The sequence below is a fragment of the Cyprinus carpio genome, chromosome B2 (genome assembly GCF_018340385.1).
Source record: "Cyprinus carpio isolate SPL01 chromosome B2, ASM1834038v1, whole genome shotgun sequence".
Lineage (NCBI taxonomy): Eukaryota > Metazoa > Chordata > Actinopteri > Cypriniformes > Cyprinidae > Cyprinus > Cyprinus carpio.
The window spans coordinates 9,070,053-9,093,763 of record NC_056598.1 but is presented as its reverse complement, the minus strand read 5'-3'; the positions used below and the strand labels follow the sequence as shown (position 1 = coordinate 9,093,763).

The 23,711-nt window shown below is 36.5% G+C and overlaps 2 protein-coding genes across 7 annotated transcripts in view; one reads left to right on the top strand and one right to left on the bottom strand.

The window, feature by feature from the left end:
- Positions 1–3,895: 3,895 nt before the first annotated feature.
- Positions 3,896–6,935, bottom strand: tyw3 (tRNA-yW synthesizing protein 3 homolog (S. cerevisiae)). Its single transcript, XM_042719288.1, has 6 exons — positions 6,603–6,935; positions 6,015–6,092; positions 5,832–5,930; positions 5,668–5,739; positions 5,425–5,558; positions 3,896–4,591 (listed from the first exon to the last, which is right to left on the bottom strand). The coding sequence occupies exons 1-6, from the start codon at positions 6,771–6,773 to the stop codon at positions 4,393–4,395; spliced, it is 753 nt and encodes a 250-aa protein (XP_042575222.1). The 5' UTR covers positions 6,774–6,935; the 3' UTR covers positions 3,896–4,392.
- Positions 6,936–10,243: 3,308 nt separating this feature from the next.
- cryz (crystallin, zeta (quinone reductase)) overlaps positions 10,244–23,711 on the top strand; it is a 32,290-nt gene continuing 18,822 nt past the window's right edge. For 3 of the 6 annotated variants that reach the window (XM_042719286.1, XM_042719285.1, XM_042719280.1), the window contains exons 1-5: positions 10,278–10,409; positions 12,538–12,702; positions 14,307–14,459; positions 14,568–14,731; positions 14,846–14,897. In XM_042719286.1, the coding sequence (XP_042575220.1) occupies positions 12,595–12,702; positions 14,307–14,459; positions 14,568–14,731; positions 14,846–14,897 (477 nt within the window). In that variant the 5' untranslated portion in view covers positions 10,278–10,409; positions 12,538–12,594. Of the gene's footprint in view, positions 10,410–12,537; positions 12,703–14,306; positions 14,460–14,567; positions 14,732–14,845; positions 14,898–23,711 lie in introns of all 6 variants that reach the window. The other 3 variants (XM_042719282.1, XM_042719283.1, XM_042719284.1) reach the window with 3 other exon arrangements.

Below are 23,711 nucleotides of genomic sequence, written 5' to 3'. Positions count from 1 at the left end.
TAACCACCTGAGTAAAACCATCATCTCCGTTTATAACGGGGTCTATAGCTTATACTAAACCTCTGTTTCATTTAGTTAAATGTACAGTACTTGCATTGCCTTGGCCTGGAACAAGTGTCTGGATGCAGTCTCGGATGAAAGACTTTTTGGTTTGTAGGTTTGTTGGTATAGGAGTCGCGATCACCTTCTTCCAGGTTTGAAGAGTGATGAACTCCAAAAAGATGTTATTCTGAATCTGTGGTGGTTGGGAGAGTTTTCTCCCAGATGAAGATGATGAAGAGCTAAAAGAGACATCAGCTGAGATCCAAGGATCGTTGGTGAATGTAAAAACAAGGCCGAAGCCTGGTGCAGACTTAAGGGTTGCAGAAGCGTTCTAGCTCACATCCTCATCTTCTCAGAAACAAACAGAACGGCACACTGTCTGAGGTGGGTCACTGATGTGAGAGCTTTATCTCCTTTTGAGCTCACACCTCCGGGAGGTCACAGAGCCAATGGTGACTTTCACTTTTGGAGGGAAAGTTTATGACTCTTTGTCTTAGAGCATGGTATTTTGCAAATGTAATTTGATTTGGGGTTGATGCAAAATTACTAAAGATTCTTAAAACACTCATATATTGCCTATGTACCAACATATAATATAAACTCTTGTTTAGATCATCAGAAGACTAATTCATAGATACTAATGTAAGGGAAACCGGTCAATTTAGCTCAAAAGGAACCACTTATGATTTTATAGTGAATTTGGACAGAATCACTGAGTGGGCCAGAGCCATGAATGAGCCATATAACATCAATTCTGCAATGGCTATTAATATCCAAAGTATAGTGAAAACACTATTTATTAGCACATTATTACGCCCCGTGCCTAGGGGTAGTAGAAAAGACTCTTAACAGGGCATAATAAGACTGGGTTGTGGTAATGGAATCCCAAGTACGAATCACTCCAGTCGATAATCAAACAGGTACACGATGTTATTCAGAATAAGTAATTAGATTTATTAAAAGCCAACAAGTGAAACAAAGAGCATCTCTCCAGGGTGTCCCAAAGGCCAAAATAACAAACAGAACCAATCTAGAAAGAAAAAGAGTAATAACTAACCTAATCAAATAACAAAAGTAAAATACATTTTACTTCCCTAACTTCCTAACACAAAACAGAACCCAAACAAGATAGCTCAAAACAAATCGGCAGGACACCCCTTTGCTCCACCTTCTTAGTACACAAGGTTGAAAAGGAAAGAACGTGATCACTAGCTTTTACACTATACTTGAAAGTGACAAATTTGATCATCGGCCGGAGAGGGGATCCAGGAGCTCTCAACCCAACCGCGTCCGAACCAACAATGAGCTCCACGTTGAATGCCGGCAGCCTCCTTTTAAAGACCACGCCTCGTCTCCACCACCAATGGCGATCGTACATCCCATCAGCGGCCATCCTATCAGATACCAGAGAGAATAAGAGGGAGGAGAATGTACACACACGCGCGCACACACACACACACACCACTACAAGAAACTCAGGTCGTAACACACAGTATCAAGATTGGCAGTTTAAGACATTAACTTGTAAGCACAAAACACAAGATACTTCTCTTTTCAATATAAATCAGGCTTTATTGGATAAATCTAAGACATATAACTAGTCTAACATAAACACACACACTCACACATTCACACAAGCTGCAGGAAGAGAGAAAGTGAGGAAAGAATGAGTTTAAGAGAATTAAAATGTGAAATCCCAGGTTTACAGCAATATGTGCAATTGCATAGACCTGAACAACCATCAATCATTTAATTAACCCTTGAATTGAGCTCCTCAATGAGGTTAAAGTAAATGCACAAGTTCAGCTAGAATCTGGAGGTACTTGCCTTGCCTGTGTAGTAGTTGTAGTAGTTCTATCATAAGCAAGCATGCACAAACTGTATACAATACAAAAGACAATACACAAGGACAGTAACAACATACACAATGACCTTAAGTACATGTGTGTTCATTCAAAGAAAGGTTTTCCTATGAATTAATTAGAGTAGAAACAGCCGTCGCTCACAATCAGAACTTGGCGCGATATACCCAGAGATAAAGGAAATTGCCTGTTTATTGAGAAGGTTAGAAGGTGACATTGGTGGAGAAAGCCCCTGGCCCTCCCCCGGGGGTGGGGGGTCAGATGTCAGTGTCCCCCGAAGAACAGTTTCTGTCATCTCTGGGTCGCCCATCTCAGGGACGATTTGTGGCTCCCGGCAGCTTAGTGTTCAAAGAATCACATCGGGGCAAGATGTGCTTGATGGCCTCCGTCTGCTTCTGGACTGTCGAGAAATGGTGTGTAAAGTCCTCAACAGTGTCGCCAAAGAGGCCGGTGTCGAGAAAGCGAACTTTGTCGGCATCATGCATCTGTGTCAGGTTCAGCCAAAGATGATGCTCCTGGACCACCATGGTAGACATCATCTGACCGAGGGACTGCGCGGTAACCTTCGTCGCACTGAGAGCAAAGTTGGTCGCCATATGCAGTTCCTGCATCAACCCTGAGTCAGGACTTCCCTTGTGCATCTTTTTCAGATGGCCATCCTGCAGGATGGTGTGCAGGGCCGGTGCGGCGTGGCCTGCAGCGCTGTAAGCCTTGGCAGCCAGGGCTGACGACAGCTTACAGGCTTTGGACAGGCAAGTACACCGCAACCGCACACTCCAACTGAGGAACGTCCACATACCCCCTGGCCACCCCACCATCGAGGGTAGTGAGGAGCGAGGAGCTCAAACGTGACCGGGTGGTGTATGGGGCTTTCCACGTTTTGGTGAGCTCTTCATGAACCTACGGGAAGAAAGGCACTGGGGTGGAGCGTGACTGGAAATCATGTCCGAAGCCCAGATACCAATCGTCGAGCCTTGAGTGCTCGGTAGAAGGTGGAGCCTTCACCTCCAGCCCGATGCTCTTGGCCGCCAGGAGTAGCATGGCCATGAACTCAGACTCGGACTCTGACTGAGCAGCCACCGTGGCTGGAGCCCAAAAGATATGCTGGGTCCTCCGCGGGACAAAGCGGTGCCATCTGCCGGGATCTCAACGGGGCTACACTGAGAGGAGCCGGACTTCCATGGGGGCTGGCCAGATGGAGCATTCCTGACCGTGATCCTCAGGTCACCCTTGTCCCTAACCAACACAGCCGCAGAGTCTTTACAACCTGACGAACTGGGCATCGGAGGTAAGGAAACTACTGCACGCAGAAAGCACACGGTCAGAAAGACATCACGAAAGACACTCTTGGCAACTCTGCTTGCTGTAGAAAATTGCTCTTTTAGGCTGGTTTGCCCAGGGAAGGACATATCTGTGTGCAACCAAGGCGATCTCTCCACTGAATGCAAGAGGAGCTGAAGACTCTCCACAGCCAAGAACTCTTGCAGCTTATCAGATGGTAAAGACTCATTTTCTTTTTTTTCTTTTCAGAGGGCAGCGCTTACAAAGCGATTTGCTCCGAAGCAAAAATCTGAATGAGTGGACGCATGCAACCATCTTATATACCTATATGTATGGGGAGTGGCTTGGCATGTAAATTCTAACATGCCAATTCTCATTAACCTATTCTTCTAAAGCTCAGAGGTGACTGGGGCTCCCGAGGGAGACCCCTAATGTCAGTCTGAAAGGGAACAATAGTTACTGATGTCTTACAAAGTGCATTTACCCCATCTACTGGTGCACTGCTGTTCACATTCATGCAGATGTCTTTCTGACAGCTCTAACCACATTACAAATTCATTATTTTCTGTTTATTTTTTAAATGTATTTGAACTGATCAACATGTATGTGTCATGAGAATATGTTTTCACGTGTAGAAATGTAGCTGAATAACCTTTATTTGTCCACTGAGGTATCTTTTAACAATGAAACATTTTATATGAAAAACAATGCTTTTAATAAAAATACTTTTATTAGAGCTGGAAGAGACTTTACTGATCAATACAACTGAATTATTTCTTTAATTATGTCTGATGAAAATAAGACATCAAAAGCAAAATAAAGCAGATATAGTTAATGAGCCAAGTCACCCAAATGAGGCGTTGCAGGACTAGACCCCAAAAGTAATGCCTTCTAATCCAGAGGAAATGTGCTCCAAACTACATAGCGTTTTCACAATGACATCTGACAAATTGCTTGTCAGAGATGAATAACATGCTTGATTTCTACATCACTGTGAGGGACAATGCTGAACAGTATCTTACTTCTGCGTGAACAAAAGCATTAAGGTTTACACATTCAAAAGCTTTGACGTAACAGCTTGTTAAACTAAAACAGATTCACCAAGTCTCCTCAAAATAATGAGAAATATGAAATAGAGCTATTTAGGAAGCAGCCACCTCTTATCAAAAGGGTTACTTTAAGGAAGTGGGTTTGAGACTGTTTCCTATCATAAAAACAGTAGATCACAGACAGTTTCCTCTTCACTGTTTTCATTATGATCGCTGACACTCTGGCAACAGTCTGTCACAGAATCATCCTGTGTCCTTCTCCTTCTCCGTCTGTAAATAGGTTTCTTGTCGGCTCCTTCCTTTAAAATGCATTTCTGTTCTTGAGGTTGTAGGGCAGTTTGTAAGCACTCATAGAATCTATTGAAAACATAGTTAATACATTTAATTATGCCATAACCATCATATTGAAATACCTAAAATACAGTGTGAATTAAATTGTTTTAATATTTGAAAATAAAATGAGGAATTATAGATGGGATGTAAAACTAAATGTGGATGTGGTAATAAAATATATGTTGGAACTTAAAATAAAACTTTAAAAGATATGTTCTAAGTTAAAAATCTAATATTAAATTTAAAAAAATACAATTTTAATTTGTGACATTTTTTCATGTGAACTGATTTGTACACATCAGGGCTATTATAGCTAATTAAAACTAAAAGCATTAACAAATACTATGTGAAATAGAATACACTTCAACTAAAGTAAAACTTAAAAACCTTTTTCAACTAGTCGCCAAGCCAACATTTAGTTTAATTTGGTGTATTAAAATAACTAAAACTGAAATAAAAATTAACACAAAGTATACAATATATAGGGAAAAAACAATATTTAATTTATTTAAATAAAATTAATTTTAATTTAAAATACAAATGACAAAAACATACAACAAATTTACTAAAATGTTAAATATAATTAATATTGTAAAATGTAAAAACTCCAAACAAAAATATAAAAAGTAATTCAAAATATGAATAAAACTATAATAGTATCTCAATGATGCTAAAATAATGCTGGTACAGATCAAATGTTTTTGGTTCCACTGCAGCCTACTGATGCCCTTTGAGACATTCTTTTAAAATTTTCCATTCCACTTCTCTAATTAGTTAAATTGCATCATTTAAAAAAAAAAAAAAAAACTTTAAATTCCTACTGTATATAAACACAGGAGACTCTGCTTACAATATACCTCTCTATTCTTTTAAGATTTTCTTCCATCTTCTGGTTAGAAACTCTGACAAGGAAATCAAGATATTGGTCAGTGATGAGGACAGTTCCTCTGTGGCTGACAGGAACCTCAAGACAATGTGTGCTGCGAACTGCCTTTAAAAAAATAAATTTCAAAGACAAATACAAATACAAGTTATTTCTGACCCCAGATGAACACTGATGTATCTTTAATGTTGAACAAAAAGCACAATGTGTATCTTACCATGATGATCTTGCCTTTCTTTCCCACAGTTATACCAGAATTCCTAAAGCCTGAGTTTACTGCAACAGTATGCTAAGGAACAAACCATAAAAAGCAAGTTATTATTTGCACCCCTTTAAACAACCTCCATGGTCAGTTTAATTTTAATTTAATGTGACAGTCACCAGTAGCTGTGCATCTTCAAGCTTTTTACACTGAACGTGAAGGACAAAAGGCTCAAACTTCAGAGTGGCATCTCCAACAGACTTCTCCAGACTTGTAAGCTGTTTCAGAAACACACAAAGCTTTAAATCAACATTGATTATTTCTGTATATTTGTAAAATGTCTTCATTGCTTAATTTCTCACCACATCTTCACTTTGGCACTTCTGATGGGTAACAAATAACCAGGAGCAGTTTCGCTTTTGCACTTGGCAGTCCCATGCTTAGATAAGAACACGCCATTACATATCACAGTGACAAATACACATACTAGTTACCATAACTTTGACAATCTTTTGATAAAGGCTTACAGAAAATGCTATAAATGCTTATTTGTTTTGTTGATAAAGAAATACAAAGTAAAGGCTACATTTTACATTGTGTTATTTCATAGTTATATTGACTTCACTATTATTTTAAAATGTTATATTAAAGAATCAGTCAGTGTGTCCAAACCTTCAAAGGGATAGTTAACCAAAAACTGAAAATTCTGTTATCATTTACTCAGTCAATTTCCCAACTTGTATAATTTTTTTCCTTCTGCTGAACACAAAAGAAGACATTTTGAAGAATGTGTGTAATCAAAGTGGTTTATATATATACATATATATATATATATATAATATATATATATATATATATATATATATATATACATATATATATTATGGATATCAATGGGGGCCAGCAACTATTTCGTTACCCATATTCTTCAAAATATCTTCTAATCTTACCCCGTCGAAAAGGATGATTCTTCCGGAGCAAGAGCTTGTCGTGAAATATTGATCGTGGCTGTTGATAAAGGAGACAATATGAGAAATATCGTCATCCACACTGCCCTTCTTACTGAAATCACACTTTCTAAGACACTGATTCTTCCATGACTCAAACGTATCGCCAGCCATGTTTAAATCGGTTTTAAATATTACTAATGAAATATACTACTAGTTTTGCCGAACTCTGGAATAATATCATTAAGTAAACAATCAGATTTTTAAATATTAGTTTGTTTGCTAGATCTGCTGTACATAGGTTCTTCTTCTTCTTCTTTATTGTTTATTGGCGGTTGGCAAACCAGCTTTTGGTGCATTTCCGCCACCTACTGGGATGGAGTGTGAATACCTAGGGTGATGGAATGGAAAACTACTATCTAGTAATACACAAAAAAAAAAAAAAAAAAAAAAAACCTTAAAAAACATTAAAAAAAAAAAACCTTATTTGTGTAACCTTATATTCTGTTTATCAACCGTGTATCTCTCAAATAGTTAAATAAAATAGTGTACACTTTTGGTTGTATCTGTGCACTCTGAAATAAATCTTTTATTGCTAGCTGAACTTTCAGTTCCTTTAGATCTTCCACAAGTTGAGCTCGTTCCTCATTATATGCTTGACATTGAACAAGCACATGCTCCACTGTTTCTGCCACCCCACAATGGATGCACCCATCTGTCTCACTTTTAACCTAACATGTGTAAATAATAATTTAATCTGGTGTGCCCAATGCGTATCCTCGAGATAATTGTATCATCTCTTCTGGATCCATATTTTCTCCTTTCACTCCCCACTGTATCCTGAATATTGTACAGATGTCTTCCTTTTAACTCCTTATTCCAGTTGTCTTGCCAGATATTTATAACAGCTTTTCTTACAATGCACTTAGCTTCAGCTTTGCTTAATGGAATCTCTATGTCGACTTCATCCTTTTTTAATCCCGTCTTTGCCAGTTTGTCCACTATCTCATTTCCCTCAACTCCAACATGAGCTGGTATCCATAAAAATTATATATTTTTGTCTAGTGGATTTATTCTGTACAAAATCTGTAATATATCGTATAAGATATATTTTCTAGCATCTGACTTTCCACTCTTTAAGCTGCACAAAGCTGAGAATGAATCAGAGCATATGACTGTATCCTTAATATTAGATTCTTCTACCCATATCATTGCTATGAATATTGCCATGAGTTCTGTTGTAAATACTGATATATCATTAGACAGCCTTTTAACAGTACTTTGTTCAATATGAGGTATATATATTGCTGCTGCTGTATAACCAGATTGAGGATTTTTAGACCCATCAGTAAATATCTGAACACTATTGTTATAGTTTTGATTCAAATAATTTACCACTGCTATATTCATAGATACACACCTTTCCTTTTCATTCTTTATGATGTTTAATTGTAGATCCCCTAAAGGCATTTTGTACATCCAAGGGGGTACACTTGGTGTAATTACCGTATGATTCATGACTATACCATCTATTCCAATATCTTTGGCAACTTTATCAGCATTCCATCCAAAACTATTAAAACTTGCATATTCATGCTCCCAACTTTCTTTTACCACATCTTTTACTGGATGAGCATCTGCATGTCCCTTTACGGAGCACAAATACACCATTTTCAGCTTAATTCTCCTAATTTCTAAAGGCATTTCTGCCATTTCAACCTGCAAAGCAGAGATTGGAGATGTTCTAAATGCCCCACATGCTATTCTCAGTGCCTGGGATTGTACTTCATTTACTTTCTTTAGTATGGAAGGTGCTGCTGAACTGTATACTATGCCACCATAATCAATAATTGGCCTTATCATTGCACAGTAAATTCTCTTTAAAGAATACCGAGTTGCCCCCCAAACTACTCCTGCAAGACACCTGAGAACATTAACTCCCTTTTTACATTTTTTTTCAACCACTTTCTTGATGTGTGACGCAAAAGTAAGTCTAGAATCCATCCAGATCCCAAGGAACCTAACTTCTGAGACCTGTTCTAATACCTTATCATATAACTTAAGTTTAGTACTTGGTAATTTCTTTTTCTTAGAAAAACATATTACTTTTGTTTTTTCAACAGACATTCTAAAGCTCCAGTTATTAGCCCGTTTTTCCACTTCTATGATGGCTTTCTGCATACAGCTTTCCACATATGTCACATTTCTACCCCGTTTCCACAGTGCACCGTCATCTGCATACAGGGATTTTCCAATACCTTGTCCAACTTTGGAAAATATATCATTAATCATGATATTAAAGAGTACTGGACTACACACACTTCCTTGTGGTGTACCATTATCAATTGAAAAAATCCTAGAATAACTTGCACCAACCCTAACTTGAATAGTCCTATTTAGCAGAAAATCCATTATCCAATTATACATTTTTCCTTTAATGCCCATCTTTTCTAATTTAATTAAAAGTCCCTCTCTCCATAACATGTCGTAAGCCTTTTCAACATCAAAAAATACTCCAACTAATACTTCTTTATTTACCATTGCCTTTCTGATTTCAGATTCTAAACATATAACTGAATCCATAGTATTTCGTCCTTTTCTAAATCCGCTTTGATATGAGCACAAAAGATTTTCCTTTTCTATAACATAATTTAATCTGCCTATTACCATTCTTTCCATTAATTTACACATATTTGATGTTAATGCAATCGGTCTATAACTCGATGCTAACGAATGATTCTTCCCAGGTTTTGCAATTGGAATGATTACACCATGTTTCCATGAAGAGGGAAGTTTACCTATTTCCCATATCTTATTGAAAAGTAGTAAGATAAAATTCAGAGACACATCTGAAAGATGTTTTATCATTTCATAACATATATCGTCCTTCCCTGGAGATGTATGCCTGACCCCTTGTAGTACCCGTTTCAACTCATAGATGGTAAACCCTTCATCCATTACATCACCCTCAAGCACTCTTTGAACCATTGTATTGGGATTTTCACTCATGATTTGCTCTCTATATGTTGCTGTACATAGGTTATCTCATGTTTGACTTTTTGAGGGCACAGTCGGGTACGGTGGCCGAGACGTGCCCAGATTCATTTCGTACGGAAGTGAATAACTGCAGGGAGCTGTGACCTGCCTGGCAGAATTGGGGAAGAAAATGTTGAGAGCTATAGGAAATGTTTCTGATCCAAGCTACCTGATGATGGCAGTAATGCACTGTTAAGTGCGGTTACCAAAAACATAAAAAATAAAACAAGAACTGTGGAATGGAGGAATCAGTAGACCATGTTATTAGTGTTTGTCAAAAGTATATTAATGTACGAGAAACAATTAAAAATGCACTTAGAAAGATGGGAGTGGATAACCTAAAGCTTAAAAATATATTAACTTATGGATTAGAGTCAAGTGTATTTGTGTATCTTAAGAGAACAGAGCTGATTAAGAGAATTTAGAGGGCAATTTTTTTATTGATTTAAAGAAAATCTTTCTTTCTTTCTTTCTTTCTTTCTTTCTTTCTTTCTTTTTTTCTTTCATTATGAAAGGGTAAATTCTGGTCCACACTCCAATAGAGTAGGTGGCGATAATGCACCTAACAGTGGTGCTACCCGCCATAAAACCGAAGAAGAAGAAGAAGATGACGCACGTGTTCCGCTCACACTCCAATCCAGTCAGCGGCGGTAATGCACCTACAAGTTGGTTTGCCAACCGCCAATAAACACCAAGGAAGAAGAAGACCTGCCTGGCGTGCTGTTACGCGACGCACCACCCCAAGCTTCAAGATTAATGTGGGTATCCCTCAAGGTTGGCCCATCTCACCATACCTATTCATCTTAGCCACAGAAATGCTAGCAATATATATTAAAAACTGTAATGATATTAAAAAACTTAATGTACTTGGCACAGACATAATAATCAGCCAACTAGCGGATGACACAACAATATTATTAAAAGATAGATACCAAATTTCAACAACTATTGCCAAAATTGAAAAATTCTCGAAAGCCTCAGGTCTAACATTAAACTAAACTTAAAAATAAAAAAAAGTGAATTGCTTGCTGTACACGACACTTCACTGAAAAACATTTTTGTAATATCCTTATTAAATCAGAAATCAAATACCTGGGAATTTACCTTTCCAAGGACCAAAAACAAAGCCAACTTCTGAATGTAGAAAATAAAATTAAAGAATGCAAATCAAGATTAAATAGATGGCTACAGAGGGACTTATCAATACTAGGTCGAATTTACCTAACTAAGATGGAATGTTTATCAAGGTGTATTTACCCAGCCTATTCCAATGCCATTCCAAACTAATTGATTAAATCCATCAACCAAATCAACCTAAACTTCTTTTGGAGAAACAGACCACATTATATGAAAAAAAGCAATATGGTTAAAGACACAAAGGATGGAGGACTAAAAGTTATTGATTTTGACTGCCTTAATGGAACCTTAAAAATAAATTGGTTAAAATCTTGGATCAAACACAGCAACTTTATTGTATTCCAATGACCTTATTCAAGAAAATTGGAGGATTAGGATTTCTTCTTAGAGCGGACTTTAATGTTAATAAATTACCTATATCATTGTCAGAGTTTCACAAACAAATACTCTTGTATTGGAAAATGTTATATGTACATAGCTTCTCACCCCATACATCTGTACTCTGGAACAACAGGTATATTTTGCACCGCAACCGATCTCTGTTCTTTGAGGATTGGTATGGGAGAAACATATGGTCCATGGCCGACTTAATGGATACCAACAGACATTTTTTTAAATTATGAACAATTTTGCATCAAACATAATTTCAAACCTTCAAAATCAGATTTTTTAAATTACATAAAGCACTACCCCAAGGTTTTGTCCTTCTAACAAGAAGCATTTTGGCATATTATACGATACAACCACAATTGGCCCCACTATCAATTCAAGGGATCTATGTTCTGGATAAAAAATGCACTAACCACTTTGTTAGAAAATGTTTTTTTGATTATTTTTACCCTAAAAGCCAAAATAAAAATAACATCCTACAAAAATTTGATAAAGATTCAATCACTAAACTAAGAACAATGTATCTAACACTCCCTATACCTCCTAAAGTGAAAGAAACACACTTTAAAGTAATGAATAATATTTACCCCTCTAAAGATTTACTGAATCTTCGCTTTGGTATAGATGATAATACATGTACATTCTGTGGAAATGATGTTGAAACTACGGACCATGTGTTTTTCTCATGTAATGTGATTCAGAGATTTTGGGGTGATATATATGAATGGGTTAAGCAACAGATGTCTTCATTCCCAACCTCTTTCTCTAGTGACGACATAACATTTGGATTGATATTGCAAAACAAGGGTGATGAGCTCTGTATTAATACAATTGTATGTCTAGCTAAATTCTTCATTCACAAATGTAGAATTGTGAAATCATCTCCCAAATTTTTTTTTTTTTTTTAAATGAATTTAAACTGTATGTAAAATCTTTAAAAATCTTGAAAGGTCCTAAAGCACAAAAAATATTTGATACCCTAAAACACTTCCCAACTGAGGTTAATAGATGAACAATGACTGAATTCTCCCCTTATGTCATGTAAATATGTATTATAATCTCTCTCTCTCTTTTTTTTTCTCCCTTGATAAATCTTTTTTTTTTTTGTTACTAAGACTGTATATATTTTCCTGTTTGTATTAAGAGCTGCTCCCTCGGGCTATATCTTTTCTGTATCTTATTCTAAAGAAACGGATTTTATGCAGTCATGTTTGTTTGTAAATCTTGATATCTTCAATAAAATTTTTTTAAAAAAGAACATGACGCTGTATATCGATTGAGCACTACATGTGCTATATGCTAATAGGCTGTTGGTGAAAGCTTAGATCATTTCGAATCAGATGGCCTAACTTATTTATTGTTATTTTTTCAACAGTGCAGAAACCAGTGAAACTTCAACCTACCTTTTCAATCCATTTGTTTTGAGGCTACTATGGCCACATCTAAATTAATGAGAGCCATTAGGGTGTCTGAGTTTGGAGCCCCTTCCGTTTTAAAACTTTGCACAGACCTGCCTGTGCCAAATCCTGGCGAGAAACAGGTGGGTCAAAAAACAACAAAAAAGGACTTCCTCTTTTACTGATTGTTTAAGTTATATATTACTAATTATAACTAACAAGAATCAGTGCTGTCAAATACATGACATAAAATTACATTATTTTTAAAATAATTTAATAAATGTCTTATTTTGCTTTTTGCACAGATGACCAGATGGTGATTTTTAGACCTTGCAATAATGCTTAACCTAGGAAAATAATAATAACAATAATAATATTTTCTGGCAGATTCATAGTTAAGGGATAGTTTACCAAAAAAAAAAAAAAAAAAGTCATTATTTACTTAAAAGCGCTGCAATCAGCACTCCTATAAAATCACATCATGTTTACTTATGTAGCACTTTATGCAAAAGACTGCTTTAAAGCAAGCAGCTTTACAGTATGAAAAATGAAAAAACAGTGTTAGCATTATGTATATGAATATGTATAGAATATTCAATAGCTCAATATTGCAAACCGAATTGCAAAAGCAGAATAATCAATCAAAGCCTACTGATTAATCAGCAGAATAATCAAAGATTAGGCAATTAATCATTCCAATAATTTTAACTTAATCGATTATCAAAATATTAGTAGGTTGCAGCCCTTATTTGAAGTGTATTTTAAGACTAAAGAGTCAAGGGACATGTTTTTCACCATGTTTAGAGAAGGACCCAGAGACCACCTTGTCTTTTTAGAAATAATATTTATGTACATCTACTGACTTAATTAGTCACAGTATTAGTTTATTATTGACATGTTGTTTTTATATATATATATATATATATATATATATATATATATATATATATATATATTATATATATATATATATATATATATATATATATAGTTTTTAATCAGTAAGATTTTTAATGTTTTTAAATAATTATCTTCTGCTCACCAAGCCTGCATTTATTTGATCCAAAATACAGCAGAAGCTATAATATTGTGTAATAACTTTTATTATTTAAAATAACTGATTTCTATTTGAATATATTTTAAAATGTAATTAATTCCTGTGATCAAAGCAAAATTTTCAGCACCATTACTCCATTCTTTGATTAATAAAAAGATCCAAAGATCAGCATTTATCTAAAATAAAAAGCCTTTGTAACATTATACAATATAGAATTATAGAATACTTTTATTTAGCAAGGATGCATTAAATTAAACAAAAAGACATTTATAATGATAAAGACATTTATAATGTTACAAAAATGTATATTTCAGATAAATGCTGTCCTTCTGAACATTCTATTCAAGAAATTTCTATTCAAGAAACCTGAAAAAGTTCTACTCAGCTGTTTTTAACATAATAATAAATGTTTCTTTGAGCAGCAAATTTCTGAAGGATTGAGTGACTGGAGTAAAATTTTAAAATCACAAGAATAAATTACGTTTTAAAATATATTAAAATAGAAAGCAGTTATTTTAATTAGCAAAAATATTTCACAATATTACTGCTGTATTTGTATTTGCTGTATTTTGTATTAAATAAATGCAGGCATGGTGAGCAGAAGAGAATTCTTTAAAAATCTTACTGTTCAAAAACTTTTTTTTTTTTTTTTTTTTTAAAGGAAGTTGTAAACACTTTCTGCAATTGTAGGTTCTGATTCGAGTCCATGCATGTGGCATAAACCCAGTGGAGACATACATCCGCTCTGGATCTTATGCTCGAAAACCCAGCTTGCCCTATACTCCAGGATCAGATATTTCTGGTGTGGTTGAAGCTGTTGGGGATGGTGTTTGCCTCCTACAGGTGCCGTAATTTTATTTGTCAACTTGTGACCATTTACAAGATCTTGCACACTGACTACAAGTTTACGTGTTTGTTTTGCATGGATTGCAATCTTTTCTGTTTTCACAGACAGGTGACAGAGTCTTCACCACAGGCACAGTGACGGGAGGATACGCTGAGTTTACTTTGGCTTCAGAGGACACTGTTCACAAGCTTCCTGATTACCTAGACTACAAACAGGGTGCAGCTATTGGAGTCCCATATTTCACTGCATACCGGGCTTTAGTTCAAAAGTAAGATTTTGTAATCTTTGTTGTAGGGTCTTGAATGAGGTCATGGGTATGGCACTGCTTGTGGTGTCTGGAGCTATAAAAATGCATTATAAAGAGTACTTTTTCTCTAAACAGAGCTCATGCCAAAGCAGGAGAGACAGTTCTTATCCATGGAGCCAGTGGTGGGGTAGGAAGTGCAAAATTTACCTTAAATTTATAGCAGTATTGTACTTCAAAAATGATTTGGATTATTCACGTATACAGTTTTTTTTCCTGGAAGTTTTGAAGTGCAGTGGACACTTTGGGGAATATTGCCAGCATGAACCGTGTCTAAAGCACATGTGAAAAAACTCCAGTCCTATTGGTCCACATAGTTTGTGATGTCATGAGCGAGCACCCAGAAGTATAAAAGGGTGCCTGCTGAACACACCACCAAATTTAGTTGTCTTCAGGAGCTGTTTGTTTGATGCTGTGAGTGTGAAAGACCAGGGTCCTGTACCATGAAGCTGCATTAGCTGGCTAGCCAGATAAATTTCAGTTTAGTTTGCACCAATCCTGGATTTTAGGTACCATGAAAGTGGCTTGACTTTTAGCTGCGTTCATTGCCATAGTAACTTACACTCCACAGATAACCTGCTCCAGGGCAGGTTATGTTCTGAGTTATTGATCTCAAACTGAAATTGTACCAATCAGATGTGAGCAAAGTGACCCAAGTCTGACACGAAAAACTCACTCCCCCAGTTTAACTTGCTCCAAATTAAAGCTCACTAGTACAAATAAAATGTCTGGCTTTAATAATAATTACTTAGAGTTATTTTATATGATTTATATAATTATATGATTTATATTATTATTAATCCATTACACATCCATTAGTTTAACAGTTATTATAGATCATTTATTTTAAATGGATGTTAATATATGCAGATCATATATAATAAAAATAAGCTGTAGAATCAATAGATAATACTTTAAAAATGACTATGTGAACATACATGTTCGAGTATCTGTCAATTCTTGCACTGCTCTTGTTTAGCCTGTATTAGTCAAATAATGAGAAAGAACCAAATTGCCTATCACAGCTATGCTGATGATACACAGATTTACCTAGCCTTATCGCCAAATGACTACAGCCCCATTGACTCCCTCTGCAAATGTATTGATGAAATTAATAGTTGGATGTGCCAGAACTTTCTTCAGTTAAACAAGGAAAAAACTGAAGTCATTGCATTTGGAAACAAAGATTAAGTTTTCAAGGTGAATGCATACCTTGACTCTAGGGGTCAAACAACTAAAAATCAAGTCAGGAATCTTGGTGTTACTCTGGAGACAGACCTTAGTTTCAGTAGTCATATCAAAGCAGTAACTAAATCAGCACACTATCATCTAAAAAACATTGCAAGAATTAGATGTTTTGTTTCCAGTCAAGACTTAGAGAAACTTGTTCATGCCTTTATCACCAGCAGGGTGGACTATTGTAATTGTCTCCTCACTGGCCTTCCCAAGAAGACCATAAGACAGCTGCAGCTCATCCAGAACACTGCTGCCACAATTCTGACAAGAACCAGAAAATCTGAGCATATCACAGTCCTTACACTGGCTTCCAGTTACATTTAGGATTGATTTTAAAGTACTTTTACTCGTTTATAAATCACTCAATGATCTAGGACCAAAATATATTGCAGAAATGTTCACTGAATATAAACCTAACAGACCACTCAGATCATTGGTATCGAGTCAGTTAGAAATACCAAAAGTTCACACAAAAGGGGAGTCCGCCTTTAGTTACTTTAGTTTAGATTCCCCTGCAGTTGGAATCAGCTTCCAGAAGAGATCAGATGTGCTAAAACATTATTCACAATTTTAAATTTAGACTCAAAATTCATCTGTTTAACTGTGCATTTATTGAATGAGCACTGTGCGATGTCCAAACTGATTGCACTTGTATTTTACATATTCACTGTATTTTATGTAAAATCATTTTCTATTTTTAACTGTTTTAAATTAATTTTAAATAAGTCCATTTTTAAATCATTTTCAAAGTTTTAAAATTGCTTGGGTTTTTTTTTGTTTTTTTCTTCATGATTATTTTACTTTCTTTTATGTAAAGCACTTTGAATCGCCATTGTCTACGAAATGTGCTATATTTACATTTACATTTACATTTAATCATTTAGCAGACGCTTTTATCCAAAGCGACTTACAAATGAGAACAGTAGAAACAATCAGATCAACGAGAGAACAACAACGGTATACAAGTGCTATGACAAGTCTCAGTTAGTCTAGTACAGAACACGTAGGCAGGTTTTTTTTTTTTTTTTTTTTTTTTTTTTTTTTTTTGAATATGATAGACAAGAAAAAGAAAAGGTAAGTACTAGTATTAGTTTGGTTAAGTGCAGGCGAAAAAGATGAGTCTTTAGATGTTTTTTAAAAATGAGTAAAGACTCAGCTGTTCGAATTGAGATCGGGAGGTCATTCCACCAGCTGGGCGCAGTCCAGGAAAAAGTCCGTGAGAGTGATTTTGAACCTCTTTGGGATGGCACCACAAGACGTCGTTCACTTGCAGAGCGCAAACTTCTGGAGGGCGCATAAGACTGAACTAGTGAGTTTAGGTATGTTGGCGCCGTGCCAGTGGTCGTCTTGTAGGCAAGCATCAGTACCTTGAATTTGATGCGAGCGGCTACTGGTAGCCAGTGTAACCTGATGAGGAGAGGAGTATATAAATTTACTATATAAATAAACTTGCCTTGCCTTAATGTATATAACAAGTTTCACTTGTGACTGCACTGATAAAGCGAGATAATTTATTTTATTTGTCCTCTTTCATGAACAAGTACTTTTTTCGTTGTAAATGCATTTAAATTCATCATATTCTTCAATCTCTTAACCTTTAGCAAAACCTTTAACCAAGGCTTGTGATTGGCTGTTCGCCAGTGATGTCACACATTCATGTGCACGTGCTCCACAAACTCAGAATCAAAGCCTGAGTTGACAAAGAAAGTTGATGATCAGCATCATAGTACCAACAAAGCCGGATTGGAATGGTTAGGATTTGTCAACTCCAAACTAATCCTGTAACTCTGAATTTGTTCATCTACCATCATGGTTCAGGCCCCAGGGCAGGTGAGCATTGTAGGAAGTGTGTGCCTCCATGCCCGAAGTTTCTGACACTTGAGGACACACACATCTATGTATCCAATGAGGAAACTCGTTTTTTTTTTTTTTTTTTTTTTTTTTTTTTTTTTTTGTGATCAACTTTTTATTGTACAAACCCGATTCCAAAAAAGTTGGGACACTGTACAGATTGTGAGTAAAAAAGGAATGGAATAATTTACAAATCTCATAAACTTATATTTTATTCACAATAGAATACAGATAACATATCAAATGTTGAAAGTGAGACATTTTGAAATGCCATGCCAAATATTGGCTCATTTTGGATTTCATGAAAGCTACACATTCCAAAAAAGTTGGGACAGGTAGCAATAAGAGGCCGGAAAAGTTAAATGTACATATAAGGAACAGCTGGAGGACCAATTTGCAACTTATTAGGTCAATTGGCAACATGATTGGGTATAAAAAGAGCCTCTCAGAGTGGCAGTGTCTCTCAGAAGTCAAGATGGGCAGAGGATCACCAATTCCCCCAATGCTGCGCCGAAAAATAGTGGAGAAATATCAGAAAGGAGTTTCTTAGAGAAAAATTGCAAAGAGTTTGAAGTTATCATCATCTACAGTGCATAATATCATCCAACGATTCAGAGAATCTGGAACAATCTCTGTGTGTAAGTGTCAAGGCCGGAAAACCATACTGGATGCCCGTAATCTTCAGGCCCTTAGACGTCACTGCATCGCATACAGGAATGCTACTATAATGGAAATCACAACATGGGCTCAGGAATACTTCCAGAAAACATTGTCGGTGAACACAATCCACTGTGCCATTCGCCGTTGCCGGCTAAATCTCCATACGTCAAAAAAGAAGCCATATCTAAACATGATCCAGAAGCGCAGGCGTTTTCTCTGGGCCAAGGCTTATTTAAAATGGACTGTGGCAAAGTGGAAAACTGTTCTGTGGTCAGACTAATCAAAATTTGAAGTTCTTTTTGGAAAACTGGGATGCCATGTCATCCGGACTAAAGAGGACAAGGACAACCCAAGTTGTTATCAGCGCTCAGTTCAGAAGCCTGCATCTCTGATGGTATGGGGTTGCATGAGTGCATGTGGCATGGGCAGCTTACACATCTGGAAAGGAACCATCAATGCTGAAAGGTATATCCATGTTCTAGAACAACATATGCTCCCATCCATATGTCGTCTCTTTCAGGGAAGACCTTGCATTTCCCAACATGACAATGCCAGACCACATACTGCATCAATTACAACATCATGGCTGCAAAGAAGGATCCGGGTACTGAAATGGCCAGCCTGCAGTCCAGATCTTTCACCCATAGAAAACATTTGGCGCATCATAAAGAGGAAGATGCGACGAAGAAGACCCAAGACAGTTGAGCAACTAGAAGCCTGTATTAGACAAGAATGGGACAACATTCCTATTCCTAAACTTGAGCAACTTGTCTCCTCAGTCCCCAGACGTTTGCAGACTGTTATAAAAAGAAGAGGGGATGCCACACAGTGGTAAACATGGCCTTGTCCCAACTTTTTTGAGATGTGTTGATGCCATGAAATTTAAAATCAACTTATTTTTCCTTTAAAATTATACATTTCCTCAGTTTAAACATTTGATATGTCATCTATGTTGTATTCTGAATAACATATTGAAATTTGAATCTTCCACATCATTGCATTCTGTTTTTTATTCACAATTTGTACAGTGTCCCTACTTTTTTGAAATCAGGTTTGTATTTAGATTAACAAAATAGCATTCTAATAACCATTCAAACAAACAGTGAAGGGGGAGCAACAGACATATTATCAATAGTTTACAATCTGAAAGAGAAAAAAACAATTATGGTCATTTCTTTATGTCCAAAATGTCGGAAGAAAAACATTGCCATGCATCAGTGGTACTAGGTTTAGCCTTGTTAATTCATGTTGTTGTACATTCACAGGTTACTATTTTAAGGAGGCTATGAGTCCAAAATGTTTTTGCACACATGTAAAAACATTTTGTAAACCAGTTTTGTATTGTCTTTTTTGCAGCTGTAAAACCAGCAAACAACATTCTCTTCTTTAATGAACTTACACAGGAGCTAGAATCATCATTGAGAAGACATAAACTTGGATTAGACATAATCAATTTGTAGTAAAAAGGATAAAACAGAATTCACATGAGTCTATAGGTTGACAACAATTGGACATTCCCAAAACATGGAGAAAAGTACCTGATGATACAGTGTTACAGATATGGCAGTTAAAGGTCGATTACAGTTTAATTTTAAACCTCTTGTAAGGAGTTATGTATGCTTTATGGATGACTTTGAAATGGATAAAACGATGAGCCAAGTTTTTATAAATTAAGATTAGATTAGACCACACCCCTCTCCCGTGTCAACTGATTAATCAAAATTTGTTAATTCACAATTCTAGATATGTTTAATAAAAAGAGGCTTTGCAGTGTGATCATTAAGTTTACTATATATTAAAGAAACAGATGGCTGACCAGAGAGTGGTGCGATCCAATTCCACATAGGATGAGAGGAAATGGGGGATGCCCAGGGAACTCCATAGGCCTTGAGAGCAGAGCGTAACTGAAAAAAGACAAAATGATGATGCTGGTAAACAAAACTTAGTTCTTAATTCTTGAAGTGAGCAGAGACCTTGGTTATCATATAAGTCACCGGAAGTGTTTATGCCCAGTGTAGACCAAGGGGGATGGACAAATGGCCGATTTCCACATAAAAAAATTTAAGTTGTGCCATTATTGCCAAAGGGCAATAATTTGAAAGGACGTTCAGATATTCTCATTAGACATTCCACCCTTTTCCAGATCCTAAAATAATTGGCCACAACCGGGCCAAATTTATATTTATCATTTTTATTTCCTGTGCCAGCAAATAGAATATCTTGGAGCCTATGTGGTTTAACCTTGTAAGCTTCAATTTCTTTAGATTGAGGATCGACCAAAGTATGAAAGGCCTTAAGTTGGAATGACCAATAATATAATTTAAAAAACATGAAAAAACAGTGTCAGCATTATGTATATGAATATGTATAGAATATTCAATAGCTCAATATTTTACCGAATTGCAAAAGCAGAATAATCAATCAAAGCCTACTGATTAATCAGCAAAATAATCGAAGATTAGTCAATTAAATGGCAACATAGAAAAAAGAAAATAAAGTAGAGGTAACGAATTCCTTTTGACTGTGGAGATTTTGCCTTGGAGAGAGACTATTAAGATTATTCCATCTTTGAGTATCACTCTTGATCTTGATTAACATATTATTAAAATCGTTTCTGGCAATTTTATGAATGTCTTTATATATGGTAATACCCAAATAGATGAAAGAATCTTTAAAAGGAATGAATGAGGGGATAGGAGAGTTTACCTTAATATTGTTAACTGGCATTAAAGCAGATTTTGTCCAGTTTATCTTGAACCCCGATAAAGTACTAAAGTGATCAAATTCTTTAATTATATCAGTTGTTGGCATATCAAATTGATCTACATATAAAATAATGTCATCAGCGTACAACAAAATCATATGATTATGGTCATGAACCTTAATCAGTGGAACGTCAGATTTCCCAATGGCTTCGCCTTGCGCTAGTGGTTCAAGGGATAAACAAAACAATGAAGGGGAAAGTGGACATCCCTGCTACGCTGTAAAGGGAACGGGGGGAGATAATATTACCAGTTAAGACTGATGCCTCAGGTGAGTGGTAAAGTGTCTTAATCATAGAAGTGTAATGTTCACCAAAACCAAAACATTGCAGTACTGGCCACATATAGTTCCACTCTAGCCTGTCAAAGGTTTTTTTTCTGTGTCAAGTGAAAAAAAAACGCACAAGGACTCGGAAGAGAGTCTGCAAAATCAAGTACATGAAACAGTCGACGCATATTATCGGACGCGTGACGCCCCTTAATAAAACCGGTTTGGTCCTCTTTGGTTAAGCTATGAATTACATTCTCCATGCGAGTGGCATGAGTTTTAGCATAAACTTTTAGACTGCATGGGATGAGTGATACTGGTCTGTAGTTGGAGCAATCAAAGATTTTTAAGAAGCAGTGAGATGTTTTTTGGTCTCTATGAAGTGTTCCATGCTCAATTGCAAAATTAAATGAATCAAGCATGAGAGTCCCTACCACATCCCATATTTCGAAATATAATTCAGGATGGAGGCCATCTAAGCCTGGTGACTTGCCTTTCTGAAGGCTTTTTAGTGCTTCATGGAGCTCCTTCAAACTTAACGGGGCCTCCAATGAGTCTCTATCCATCTGCATGATCCAAGGCAATTCAAATTTTTCCAAGTAGTCTTTACAAACTGACTCATCAAAATCGGTTTCAGTTTTATACATATTTGTGTAAAATCCTTTAAATATGTTGTTAATTCTCATAGGATTTGTGGTTAACTGATCATCCGAAGATTTTATTGCACTGATGTATGCCTTAGACTCACATTCCCTCAGTCTGAGGGCCAATAAGTGGCTATAGGTCTCTCCGATTCAAAATAATATTTTTGCCTCGTCCTATGTATAATAAACTCTGCCTTTGATTGTGAAAGTAAGTCATATTCCTCTTTCAAGGAGGACAATTGTGTAGCTTGTTGATCAAGTAATAATAACAATTATTTTATAATTGTGTAAATTGGCAGGTTTTCACTATGGCACAGTTTATCTCAGCTCATGGTGATTGTTTTGATCTGCGGGATCCGCACACCCTTTCTTGAGTTGTTATGATGATGAGGTGTGAGCACGGAGTCATTTCAGCCCTGATCTTGCAAGTTCGTGGGTGGAGCTACATTCAGCTGAGCTGTGCCTCTTTAATATGCATATTATTGTGTATGGAGAGTCTTGCTGGACGTGGGTATATTTAAATGCTCTGTTGAGAAATACTTGCAAGCTTTCTCTCCCAGGGTGTTTCAGTGACCTAGAGTGGTTATGAGGAATGTTCCTTCCTGTGTTATGCCGGATGGGTTTAGGAGTGGACTGCCTTCTTGAGGTTTTTAAGTATAGTGCTCCTTGGAGCCCCTTGCCTAGACTGTGCTGTCTCCCTTGTTTGGGTTTCATTTACTGATGGTCAGTCTGGATCTCCCTCATGTGAGCTTCTTGTCAGTAACATGGTGGATTGCTAGCCTTTATGGGACTGACACTGATTAGGGACCTGCTTAGTAGTGTGGTCAAAAGTACCAACCATGATACCAGTTGCTACTGAAATTTAAAAAACATCCATTTCCTGCTAACATTTGAGTGCTGTTGAGTGGATTCTTAAACAGCGCTAATTGTCCATAGTGTTCATGCGCTCAACAGCTATGACTATGATTGGCTCACACAGAAGCACACTGGAGCATTTGAAAGGCGCATCTATCAGCGGATCTGTCTATGTGCAGATATATTAGGGATCCACTGAGCATGGCTTTCAAATGCTCCCATGTGCTTCTGTGTGAGCATATTTAAAATTTTATTACCGACTGGTATGACGGTCGGTACTTTGGACAAGACTACTGCTTAGTAATATTAATAATAATTAATATTACAGCCATGATTATGGCAGGACAGCTTACTTATGTTATACTGTAGCTATCTGGAGTTGGCTGTGTTTTAGAGTCCCTTCTTAGGAACATAGCTATCTGAGGATAGCTATATGCTAGCTTGGTGATTGCTCCCCTTCCTCTCTACAGCCCATTGCTGGTGGTCTTGGCGGTTTAGCTCAGCAGCTTTTCCCTTTCTTGGGCCTTTAATTAGCAATCTCATTGAGCTCCTACCTAGAGGCTTTCTAGTTTAGCTTCTTCAGTGGTTTTGTGTATCCAGGCTAGTATAGTTCACATGGCATAGGTTTCTGAGGATAGCTATGCTCTTAACTTGGTTTGAATGTCCCT